This window comes from Sinocyclocheilus anshuiensis, unplaced genomic scaffold (assembly GCF_001515605.1).
Source record: "Sinocyclocheilus anshuiensis isolate Anshui unplaced genomic scaffold, SAMN03320099.WGS_v1.1 scaffold1317, whole genome shotgun sequence".
Classification (NCBI taxonomy): domain Eukaryota; kingdom Metazoa; phylum Chordata; class Actinopteri; order Cypriniformes; family Cyprinidae; genus Sinocyclocheilus; species Sinocyclocheilus anshuiensis.
In genome coordinates this window covers 1066569-1079824 of record NW_015551117.1, presented here as the reverse complement: position 1 = coordinate 1079824, position 13256 = coordinate 1066569, and the positions used below count along the sequence as shown (strand labels likewise).

At 35.3% G+C, this 13256-nt stretch overlaps 1 protein-coding gene across 3 annotated transcripts in view; it reads right to left on the bottom strand.

The window, feature by feature from the left end:
- Positions 1–13256, bottom strand: part of piezo1 (piezo type mechanosensitive ion channel component 1 (Er blood group)) — a 113306-nt gene that overhangs the window by 27599 nt on the left and 72451 nt on the right. For 2 of the 3 annotated variants that reach the window (XM_016453173.1, XM_016453175.1), the window contains 14 exons: positions 12466–12640; positions 11989–12093; positions 10597–10687; positions 10404–10498; positions 10036–10296; positions 8387–8492; positions 7260–7441; positions 7019–7167; positions 6527–6685; positions 2515–2621; positions 2224–2387; positions 1855–2031; positions 550–675; positions 102–302 (listed from right to left, as the gene is read on the bottom strand). In XM_016453173.1, the coding sequence (XP_016308659.1) occupies positions 102–302; positions 550–675; positions 1855–2031; positions 2224–2387; positions 2515–2621; positions 6527–6685; positions 7019–7167; positions 7260–7441; positions 8387–8492; positions 10036–10296; positions 10404–10498; positions 10597–10687; positions 11989–12093; positions 12466–12640 (2098 nt within the window). The remainder of the gene's footprint in view (positions 1–101; positions 303–549; positions 676–1854; positions 2032–2223; positions 2388–2514; positions 2622–6526; positions 6686–7018; positions 7168–7259; positions 7442–8386; positions 8493–10035; positions 10297–10403; positions 10499–10596; positions 10688–11988; positions 12094–12465; positions 12641–13256) is intronic. The other variant, XM_016453174.1, reaches the window with a different exon arrangement.

Genomic DNA, 13256 nt, shown 5'->3' with positions numbered 1-13256 from the left:
ACTTAAAAAAAAAAAAAAAAGACGCTCCGCTCACATACTCTGATACATATATATCCAATAGCATGCATTTATGATGTTTTTAGTTTAGGTGGATGTCATACTTCAAGGCCAAACTTGTAGAAGCTGTAGTTGAGCAGGTATTTGACGCAGTGAAGGAGACCCTTGTCCAGCGTGTCACGGGTGGCCTGGGGAAAGATGACTGGAATTGGGGGAGGTGAGCGCTGCTGTTGTCTGTAGTGATGAATCTGGTGCCGGTACACTGTTGCCTCAAACACCAGCAGCATCAGGACCAGCAGATGATCCTAATGGAACAGAGCACAGACCTAGTGTGCAACTTACTAAAACTGTAACCATCATTTAGAGATTTAGATTTCACTTACAAAAAAAGAGACATTTTAGACTTGAGCATACTTGTAAAAATATACAGTGATTTTAAAAATAACACACTATAAAAATACTACAAAAAGCGAAAAATGTGGAGATATTTCCAGGTCAAATAGAGTAAGTATTTTCGCTTTTGTTCTTGTGAAAGGTAAATCAGAATCTCACCTTGGTGTAACCAAGGATAGTAGCATCTTTCCTAACACCAAACCAGTTGGCTGGGTCCACAGGTGCTTTATACAGGGTGGAGTTCAGCACTTCATCCAGTTCTAGACTGGTTTCATTGACCATTGGCTACAATACAGAGAGAAAAGGAGTAAACAATGTGGCCTAAACCAGCAAGTTTCTGTCCTCACTGAAAGTGAAAGGTACCAACAAAATATCTTGTTGCTACATCATGTTCAATCTGTTTAGGACACTTCACAATTACTGAATGGAAAGAAACAAACTGGCAAGAAACACAAGGAACATTTGCTAGACATATTTTAGGCTGCAAGGCACAATCCTGTCAGCAGAATAGACTAATTACTTAGAAGAGGAAAGTTTGGCCATTTATATGGCGATAAACACAAGCCTTTTTAACAGAAAGCCTGAGGAATAGCCATAGCATTTGTAAATCACCTAAGAATAACAATTTACTTTTTTCCCCAAACACAGATAAAACGCAAGACTAAACACATCAACTTCATCCACGCTTGAGGGTATTTGTTTAATTAGTGCTAAGTTTATGAGACCAGCAGGGTGCCGAGACGTAACTCGGCAATCACACAAATCTTGAGCGAGACGGTGTTGCTGTTATTAATCTTGGTACACGTGTGGGAGGAAGTGTGTACTTGCTGCATGAATGTGTTTAAAAGTACTTAGGTAAGTATAAGCTTGATTTTTACATTTTATGAAGTAAATGGGAGTGCTTTCTCATGCAAAAGTCATAATAAAATGCTGTTCTGAAACCAACAGCAGCAGCAATTCAGCAGCAGCGTAGCAGATCTATTCCGCCTAGACCAAATACATTAACATTGTCATAATCATCACCATGCTAAAATCTTCCGAAAGTTGTCATGATTGAAATATATATATGGATATAAAATGTCTGATTCTAGCTGAAAATTAACAACACACCTCCCCTCAATAAATAAGTTATCAAAATGTTTTGAATCCTAATTTTACTTAAAAATAAATCAATAAATAAAATGGAAACAACAATTTAAAAAAATATGTGCTAACGTTTTTAGTGTGGTAGTTTTTTTTTTCTTTCAATCTGACAAAATATTTGCTAATTCCTTTAATTAAAAATTTTTATAATTATATCTTTATTATACTGTAGCAGATGCAAAAATGTGATGTTAAATAGTTCAGGATTTGTTCAAATGACAGAAGCCATAGTAATAGTGATGCTTACCTTAGAAAACACTTTACATCTAGCAATGCATAAAGTGTGTTTGTAAGCATGTGTGTTTAGGTGTCCTGTCTTACCACGGTGCAGTTGTTGGAGTACTCTGCAGTGTTGACGACACTGAGCTGGTACAGCATCTTGCAGACGATGATGACACAAACCCAGATGGTGGAGAGACAGGAGGCCATTGCTCTGAAACGGCCGTAAGGCATGGCAAAACTCCACAGCACCACCAGGACCAAGTTCATTGCAGATGGCTATGAATGAAGGGGGAAAACAAGAAAGTAAATACAAGGCAAGTGAAGTGTGAAACACTGACATATTATCACCTCATAACAAGATAGGCGGAAGCAGATGGCTGTTTCTCTGGTGTGCTGAGAAACTACATAAATAACTGCAGGTTATGAAACCGACACAATGAAATGGCCTAAATATAAGAGTGTGCAGACCTCCAATAGCGCCACCCAGACGACAAAATAAGCCACCATTTTGACGATGTGCAGCTCTAATACTCTCCAAATGAAACTCTGGACATGAGTTAAGGTGTCAGAGAACTTCCTAGACAGAACCAATACTCTGTCCATCACCAGTCCCCACTTGCTGGGTATCACCTCTGAAAATAGAATGCACACTAAAATTAGGGGCGTATGTTGGCAACCATATGAGTATTGGCCAATATTAAGTTTAAAATTCCTTTTATTGAGTTACACCAGCACAGAAGCAGCATTTATTACTCTCACCGTCAACCTCTGATGGATCATCACCCTGCTCTGTAATGAGATCTTCCTCCTCAAATCTTACTTCCTCTGTGGACCGAACCAAATCTGGATTCTCTATACCTCTCTTCCTGTGGGGAGATCAACAACAGCACTGTCAGATATAATAATTAAAAAAAAGAAAAAAGAAAAAATCAATAAAAAAAGAAAATTCACAAGTCGTATCTCTTCAATGTCTCAAATATTCTCAAATATTTCTCACAGAATGCAACTGGTTAAATGGAGAAATAAAAAAAATACCCTGGGAATCTGCATCAGATTAAAAAAAAAAAAAAAAACTGCAAAAGACACATTTTTACATCAAAATATACATTTAAAAATTATAGTCAGCATTATTAATATTTTAAATAATAGGGCTGGGCTACACAGTGTTCTTGTTACACATTACATGTACACTATAGCACTTTCAGTCTATTATGGATAGTTAAATGCAACTAACCCAAACTAAACCCTGTGTTTAATGGTTTAAACCTCAAAATTTAAATTGACTTCAAAATTTTTAGATATTAATTTCTGAAATGTTTCTAAGGCCTTGTTCTGTTATTTTATTTTTGAATGTGGAATAGAAAGAATACACGGGAAAATAACGCATCACTAACAATAAGGCAACAAATAATAATGCAACACTGACAATATACCAAATTTTACATTATAACATGCAATTACACATTTGACATTTAAAGGATTCATCTAAAATAAAATAAAAATGTATAGTACACTCAAAAAGATTTCAGCCTATTTTTAAGATTTACACATCAATTACATAACAAACCTAAAATATACTAATTTAATAGAGTTAAATTTAGTTAATTTAGCTAAAATGACAAAATATAAAGGAATTTGCCATTTGGAAATAAAATGTTAAATAATAATAATGCATTTTTAATAATAATAATAATAATAAAATAAATGAATTTATATGCATTTGTTGTTGTATTAAAAATAACTTAAGTTGCGATATGTTTTGTTGATGTTGTTGTAGTTGAATAACAGGTACATTTGCAGATAATAGTGGATTTCCTTTTTTTTTCTTTTTTTTTTTTAAACAGGTAATAATGGAGTTAATTAATATTACTCAGTGCTTAAATGTTTAATTACATTGTAACAAGGACACCTTAAAATAAAGTGCAATCTAGGGACATCAGTCACTTAAAATATTTAATTATGATTAATCTCAATGTTAACACATTCAGTTTCTGTTTAAGGCAAGTTAATTTAATAATATGTGTAATTAACACGGTCAGATATCGAGGACAATGCTCCAATAAATGTGCGTGTCTATATGAAAAAAGCACTGGACAAAAGTAGATTTATTTAAACATCTGACTTATAAAACTGAAAATGTGTGCTCCATTACAGTACTGCAGCTTTGATCAGTTTGTATTAGCTCTGAATGTTCGGTTTCTGTTTTTTAGGGCTGCCCCCTAACAGTCGACTAACCGTTAGTCGACAAGAAGAGGCTTGGTCGACCAAAATTTTATTAGTCGCAGTAAGTAGCAACTTTACATGGCCGCTCAATCTAATGTTATCCTAGAGAAATGTGTGCTATTGAAGTGACTGTGAGGAGTGTGGGAACTGAACAGTAGCGCGCTCACTACAGGACAGATGGAGGCGCCGGTGCGCTCACTTGCTCTTAAAATACTCCGTCATTTTTGGTCATACAGATAAAAGTAATACATCTTTCGAATCTATAAAGACTCTATGTTTATTTGTGTGCACTCACAATAACAATGAAACGTTGCGCTTCTGTAAAATAATGAAAGCAAACAGGATGCGCCTTCTGCCGTCTCGGTCTCTGTGAGCCTGAGCACATCACTTCGAAACTCAGACATGAAAAATATATCTATAGTGAGTGAAATGTCTACTTCTAAATGAAACAATTCAAATATAAAACAAATATTCTCAGATTATGTAATGTAGCGTCTGCGTAAAATCATGGATGGTCTTTGGGGTTTATGGCTTAAGAGACCCCTTTTAGCCTTTGACATTTGCATATAAATTACAGTACTGGCCCCAGATTACACATTTATATGGGTGCTAAATGGCAAATGGTTCCCCCCACTATCAAGGAGATGCTAAGCAGTCTACCACTATCATCTCCCCATCTGACTTCAAACAGTTTCCAAAGAGAAGTAAATTACGCCAATGAGCCTGGCTGACCAGCAAACTACAACATGCTCACATAACACACACACACACACAAAGACCTTTTCTTTATTTAGACAATAATTAATCAGTTACAAATGTATCTGGTATATGCATGTGTTGTTTGTACGTTTCCCTATTAGATTAGCTGAGTCACCACTCGTTATTTGTATTAGTTAAGCCCTAAACGCTGATATTCAGGTGTATGAATGTATCTCTGGTTTAATATATTCTAAATGTTTCTTTCTTGGTATCAATATGATCTGCTCTTTATTCCTCAAACAATGATGAACCGTATGTGATTGTGAAATGCATCATACGATTTGTACTATATTTTGGGGTAAAACTGCACCAATCCTCCAGACCGGCCATAAACATGCAAATGGGCCATAAAGGGAGACAAAGAAAACTTCTCCCGCTCAAAAATTCCCGCCTGGTATTGGCTATTCCACCCAAAGGTGGGTGTGGATAGGAACTCTCAAAAGTCATTAGCTCGAAATGATCTTGGCTCAGAAAACCTCTTCTTTTGAGACGACGCTATCCAAGACTCAAGACTCTCCTCTTAAGTTTAATTTTCCGGCAGTTTTTATCTTCAAGTAACTTCGATTCGCTGTGGACTTTCCTATCTTCAGAAGAACCAGAGGAAACCTCTAGCTCACTCCTAAAGAACTCAAGAACCTCAGTGTCTACCGCATCAGGACTCTTGTTTCAGCAACGAATCCAATGCAAGTAACCGTTTACAACTATTTAGCTGCGTGTTTAAGTTTCAGCCCCTTTTAAGGTGATTTTTGATTCTTTGATGATTCTCATTAGGTTGTGGTTAATTGATGTGAAATACTGCCATTCTTTTGCTCTTCTCTCTCTCTTCCTTACTTTTCTTCATTCTGTATATATGTGTTTTGCTTAGTCTTGTTGTATTTAAGGTGTAGTTTCATTTATTAAATCCCTTATATTCACAATTGATTGTCTCTGTGTGCTGCTCACAATTCGGAGTCACTGAATGTTGATCCTTGCTACATGCTAAATTACTGCTAGTACTGCATAAAGTAGGAAAACTATTCTTCCTTGGCCAGGAAAATAATCTTTCCTAGAATTGATAAATTATTATATTGTCTGCTCGATGGACGGACAGATCAAATAATTGTAATATTGATTCTGCTATAGTTAATTCTAAGATCTAATCTAAATATTTATTATGAATCATAACCAGTTATAATTAGTCATAAATATTTCCCTTTTGAGCTGATTTACTACAGTAATCTGTATGAAACATGCATAAAGGCGCATCACTACTGTGGAGATGACGAGTCATTGTTGCTGACTTCATCTCTTAAGTCGAAAACAAAGAAAAGCACTAGTTTATCAATAAATTATTTAAACGTTAATGTGGTCTACTTGCTGTTTTTCCCTGACACATTCATAATTATTATATCTGCCGGTGCGCTGTGGCAAGCTTGAGCGCTTATTAGGCTATATAGGCAATTAAAGGCTCATTATTATTATTTATATGGTTTATTAATAAACGTGCGACTAATAGTCGACTAATGCTTAAAATGAACGACTACTAATCTTTAGTCGAGGGCAGCCCTACTGTTTTTTATTTTTTATTTTTAGACATGTCCCAAAAGATAATGAAACAGTTATGATGACAATTTGAACAAATCATTCTAAATAGTATTCAGAATTTATAGTATTAAAAACTTAACTACATATGCTAACTTTTACAGTTCAAAATAATGCATTTTAAATTATTCTAAAATGCATTTTATTTTGGTAAATTAAAATTAGTCTAGAATATATTAATGCATTTGTTCAGAGGTAGTGCTCATGCCTGTGGATGGGTGTGACATTCTCCAGATCTGTGATCTTCATAAAGGGCTTATGGAAGTAGTGAAGCTGTAGAATACAGGCCAACAGGAAGAAGCCTGGGATCACTATACTGGTGAAGAGCTCAGATAGTTTAAACGTCTCCAGTCCCATGTCAGTCAACCTAAAGATGGAGAACCATATGCAATTATCACAAGTAATGTACCTAAAAATGAAAATTCCAACCACTTACTCGCCCATATAACATTCCAAACCCATAAGACTTTCCATAGAACATAAAAACAAGCTTTTTTTCCAACTCTTCTGAAGCTTAAAGGTCCCACACTCATTTACTTTAATTGTGTTGAAAAGAGCAGCAGGAACATTCAAATAAATGTCTCCTTTTGTGTTCCACAAATACATAAATGAACATGGGTTTGGAATGACATCAATGTCCTTCTTTTCATATATCCTCTGAAACACTTACAAATAGTAAACACTAAACCAGGGGACATACTGTTGTTCTGTGAATCCAGTGAAGTTTCCCCAATAGCCTGGAAAGTCCTCAAACTGAAAGGTGTAAATAGCAATGAGCACCACCATGGTGTAGGCCACCACCATCCACCAGAAGGCCTTCAGCAACCTCCTCCAGAGAGAATAGTACACCTAAGGACAGAGTTTTTTTTTGCTCAGTTTTATGACTAAATTTAGAGAAGAACGTTATATCCCATACTGTATGTGGGCTGGTAAAAGTGTACCTGATACAGGCACAGGCAGAGCAGAAATAGCAGCATGTAGACGATCTTGTAGGCTACAAGCTTTCCTGCAAAGCTGACCATGATGAACATGCCTCCACACACGTAGATCCAGTACTTAGCGTACAGACTCATCACCAGCCCACCAAACACCTTCAAAATCGACTCATTTCGACCTGTGCTCTCTGAAAGAGAAAGAGAAAAAAAAACACTCAAACTACACTATCTGGTGAAATGAGAAACCCAAAAATAAAATAAGACAAAGTAAGAAGAGTTTAACCACCCAAACCAAAAGTTTTTATGACTTTGTATATAAAACCCTGATTTTATAGTACTTAAGTGGTGCTTTTTTGTCATAACTGCTCAACTGTCTCAGTCTCTCTTTTTTTTTAAACTATCTACAAATTGTCTCTTTTTGATTTCTATACATTTTGATTTTCATACAGGTTTGGATTGATATAAGCATGAATAAATGAGGACAGAATTTTCATTTTTGTGTAAACTAGTCCTTTAAGCAAATGCCTTTGAAATGAATTTTAATTCACTGAAAAAAAAAAAAAAAATGTTGTAGGATTAAAAATTTTCACCATGAATTAAACAAAATTTTGAAGTAGAAAGACTAAAAAGTTTTTTTTCATATACACTACCACATGCTGTATTACATATCGACTAATAAATTACAGAAAGTTTAGCAAACACTTATCATCAGGTAAACAGCAAAAGTCCACAGACTTTTCAAAATGAAAACAAAAAGAAAATTAAAATTAAATTGGCTGTTGGTGGCAGTGTGTGTGTTTGCCAAGAAAACCAAGAAACAGGAAGAATAGATGAGGTGGAGCAGAGGGGGAATTACGAATATTTTAATAATGATTATTAATAGACAGTGATTAATGCTTTAATTTCCCGAACTTCCTGAATGAATCAGAAATAAATCTTTTTTTTTTTCTTATACGTCCTGGCTTTGTGGTTAGCACTCTTGTTCCAGATAAATGGCAGGGTTTTCATGAAGTAGATGTGAGTTTGACTCTGATCCCCGGGCCCAACATCACTTCCTGTTCTCTCTCAATTTGATCTATCAAAAAAATGGCACAAAAGCAAACAAAATAGTCTCTCCTGATGTTCTCGCTCACCTCCAGTGGTGACCTCCTGCAATGGTGCAGTTATTCTCTTCTTCCTGCTGAGCATGTCCTTTACAGACTGTCTCAGCAAAAGCCAAAATGTCAACGTGAACAGCAGCTGAGAATAAAGAGAAAAAGAGGGAAGCAATATTTACACTTTGCTCACAGTGTATTATGAAACATCATGAGAATTATGACTGATCATGTGGTTTACGTGTGGTTGGATTGTGCAAAGATGTAGCAAGTGAGAACAAGTTTTCCCATCTACATTTATGACTAACTTCAAGGTTTATTGCAGCCATCTATATCCCAATACATAACGCCATTTAGAATTGTAATTTTATACAGAAATGTTGTGCATTCTAAACTAAAAGCAGTGCGTCCCAACTCATGTAGGCACACCAACAATACATATTCTACCTTTTCTAACACATCCATTTCAGGACTTGAAGTCTCCACAAGCTGATGAGCTGAATCAGGTGTGTTTGAGTAAGAAGCTTTTGAAAATATGTACTGTTGGTGTGCCTCCAGGAACAGTGTTGGGAAACACTGCATTAAAGGAACATTTTTGGTTCAAAAGTCAAACTTGACAGCATTTGTGGCGTAATGTTGATTATACCCCAAAAAAAACTACTTCTCCCTTGTTTTCTTAAATGAAAAAGACAAAAAAGAAAAAGTGTGAGGCACTTACAATGGAAAGGAATGGGGCCGGTTTATGGAGGATTTAAAATTGAAATGCAGAAATGTGAAGCTTATGATTTTATAATATCACAACAATTAATCTGTTAAAGGTTGCATTTAATTTGAGATATAAAGTTGTTCTCATCAGTTTTACAGTCATTTTATTTATTTTTTTAGTTGTATACAAAGTTACTGTAAAATTGTATACAACTTTACACAGAAAAGACTGAGCAATTTTTAAAACTAATTATGTTGAACACATTTGTTTATGTCTTGTGGCTATCCTACTGAACCAGTGAGAATTGTATATAATTTTACATATTGACCCATTCACTTCCACTGCAAGTGTCTCACTGTAACCCTTCTCTAAAAATTATGATTCAGGGATCTTATCTATGCACAATCAGCTTGTAACACTCCAGAGAAAGGAAAACTTGAAATCGCATCATATGACCCCTTTAAATAAACAGTAATTAATGATTTTGTTTCCTTAACTTTGAATGAATCTGAAGTGAATAGTATATACTTAAAATAAATGTCATGGCTTTATGGCTGGCACATATGCCAGATAATTAATGTGGTAGATGTGAGTTTGAGTCTGGTCTATGTCATCCATTTCTCTGTAATTTTACAGTCATTTTAGAGTTTTAGATATAATGTTGCTATGGACATGATTGTATACAACTTGCATTGTTTATGTCTTGTGGCTATACTATTGAACCAGTGAGAACCTTATTGTTCACGTACAAGCCCCCTTCACTTCCACTGTAAGTTCCTCCTTTTTCTTTTTATTCAAAGAAAAGGAAGGCCAAGACAAAATTAATTTTCCTGGTAATCAACATTGCGCTGTAAGTGCTTATTTGAGCTACTCAGAATGTTTTCTTTTTAAATAGAAACTTGATTATTATCCAACTAGTATTACACGATAATGGCAGTCATACAAAAAAAAAAAAAATTTGCCAGAGCTTCACTGTCCTCACCATGGCTCCTAAACGCAAACAGGGGTACTGTGCTCGGTCCAAACCCAGCTGGCGCAGGCTCATGGTGCCAATGTGCTGGGGCAGTTCCGTTTCTAGGTCCATGGCCCACACATACTGCAGACAGCAAAGAGTGAAACCATACAACAGAATGAAGGGAGAGCAAAGAGTGGCAAAGCGTTGACGTGCCCGCAGCATCCAGATCACGCATGACCACAGCAGCAGCACAAACGTCAGCCAACTATGGTATGTTATACTCCACACCTGCAGGGGCAAGAACAAAAACACATTATTCAGATGTAAATTATTGTTCGGACAATGAATAAGCACAAAGCTTTACATCTATAGATAGAAGAGAATATTTGTTTTACCATCATGGCTATGAGGGCACAAATGTAACTTTGTTGCAAGATCATTCGTCCCACTAGACGAAGAGGATTATCGGCTGCGGCCTCTCCACTGGGCCCTGCACAAACAAACATCACAAGCTCAGAAATATACATACAGATTAAAGGTGAACTGGCATCTTCTCTAAGTGTAAATGCACAATGTACATTGCCCTACCTATGTCATGTTGGCTTGAACCATTGGTCACAGGTTCTTTAGACATCTGTGATTCAGACAGAGGTGACTCTCCCGTGGTGAGAAGTGTTTGCTAAACAAAACAAAACAAAAAACGCAATGGTTTCACACAAGGACTGCATCCGACACTTTTTTCATAAGTACTTAATCTGATTTTTATTCCTTTAATTAATGAAATATTAATTCCACATCATTGTGTTATCAGGTACAAGATGGTTAGGTGAGAATATTCAGCAGGAACACACATTCCCTTCTCTTATAGAGATAGTCCAGCCAAGGCATAGTTCCAAACTTGAATGACTTTTTTTCCTCTGTGAAACATAATAGAAGATATTTTGAATAATGCTGGTAACCAAACAGTTTTGGTTCCCATTGTTTTCCACTGTATGGATAAACAATACAATGTATGGAACCAAAACTGTTTGGTTGCCAACATTGTTCAAAATATCTTCTATTATGTTCCACAGAAGTAAGAAATTATGACAGAATTTTCATTTTCATTTTAACATAGTCACACTCTGAAATCAATAGATTACTTTTTCTGTAATGAAGCAATGTATGTGACTACTCCTTATGTCTCAATCATTTTATTATAGCTACTGTTCATATAAAAATATACATCTATAGATAGAAGAGAATAGATCTGTACATCTATAGACCTGTATTCCAAATGTGCTCCATTTTAATGACATGTAGATTGATGTTAGAACATGTTTTGTATAATAAAAATACTAAAATATATAAAATATAAATAAAATACTAAATAAATAAAATATAAATAAAATACTAAAATAGAAATAAACTTGTTTACATTCATAAAAATACATATTTTCTATTTTAAAAGATCATTTGATGATCATTATTAATACTGTATTTTTTTATTATTGACTTTTTGTCATTGCAGCCCTATTTCACACATTACATAAAAGCTGTGGAATTAGTTTGACACAACTGAACCAATCTGCAAGCTTATGTTACATCTATGAAACAGCACTGGAAAGCATTTCAGTGTATTCCATTTTAAGCATTCCTGTACAAATATCTGCTAAAAAATGTTATTTGAGATTTACATGCATTCTGAACACTAAAAGTTGCCACAGACATGGATGTACATGCTATTTTAGGATTTTATTATTGTTATATTTTTGTACTCAGCACTGTTGATTAACATACTCCAATTTGACTGAGAATAAAAATCTGAGTAAATATACTTGTTTTTAATACAAATTGGGGGCTCGTCCAGGATATTTTTTGTTGTCAGGTAGTTTTAGTAAAAGTTGGTCAGTACAAGTTGTGTGTTTTGTGTTTTAGGTAGAATAGGTAGGAGGAATAATAGGCAGAGTTTGTGAAGAGCCACAGTGATTCAAGTCTTACCTTAGTGTCATCTTCATTACTATGTCTACTTGCCTCCCAAGGCCTGAGCTCCACTTCCTCTCCAGCCTCACCCTGTACTGCTTTAACTGCTCCACCCTCATCGGTCTCCACAAACAGAAAGACATTACATCAGTTAATATATGAATCACCAACTAACCCTAACTTCATTATTGTACACAAACAATGAGTCAAATATTATTCAGTGGCTTACAAGGGTACAAATGTAATGTGTGGATAACTGAGATTACTGTACGTGACATCTTGTTCAAGGAGCTTTTAAAAGGACAGTTCAGCCAAAAAAAAAGTTATTAAATTCAGTGAACAGATGAAGGACAGAATGTCCTTTGTTTAAGCTTGACATCAACTGGTTGGAAAACAACGTGAACATTCTGCTGATTCACTTAAGGTAACGATGACAGAATTGTAATTTTTGGCCGAATTATCCCTTTAATTGAACAAATGAGTGTGTGAAAGCACCTTGTCTGTGTGGCCAAGACTGTAACTGTTGATTTTCAGCACAATAGTCACAGAGATGTACAAGAGGAAAAGAATGCCAGGATTGACGTACACCGGCCAGTCATGTTGCGTGTTGAGGTTGATGTCAAAAGAAGAGCAGTTTCCAGGCTTTATTATCGCCTTCAGGCCAAACAGTCTGAAGCAATAAAGAAGTGAGTGAAAAACATGCAACCTTTGACGTTCTGTGATATTCTGGTCACTACATATGGCCCAAATCCCTTTCAAGGAAAGTTAGTTCACTCGGTGGCCATATTTGCAATGCCTACTAGCAAATATTTCAGGCATGCAAAACCAACTCTTATCTACTTGAATGGGGACATACCGGAATCTCAAACACTCCTTGTCAAACTCACATTTAAATAACATTTTAAATTAGCAACAAAATCTAAAATGAACTTTGCATAAATTTAGTCTCTTATAGTGTTAAAAAAGCATATACACTACCGGTCAAAAGTTTGGGATCAGAACGATTTTTTATGTTTTTTTACAGGAGTTTCTTATGCTCATCAAGGCTGCAAAATACAGGAAAAAATGTAATATTGTGAAATATTATTATGATGTAAAATAACATTTTTCTATTTTAAGATACATTAAAATATAATTTATTCCTTTGATGCAAAGCTGAATTTTCAGCATCATTACTCCAGTCTCCAGTGTCACATGATCCTTCAGAAATCATTCTAATATGCTGATTTATTATCAGTGCTGGAAACTGTTGTGCTGCTTAATATTTTTTTTGGAACCTGTGATAC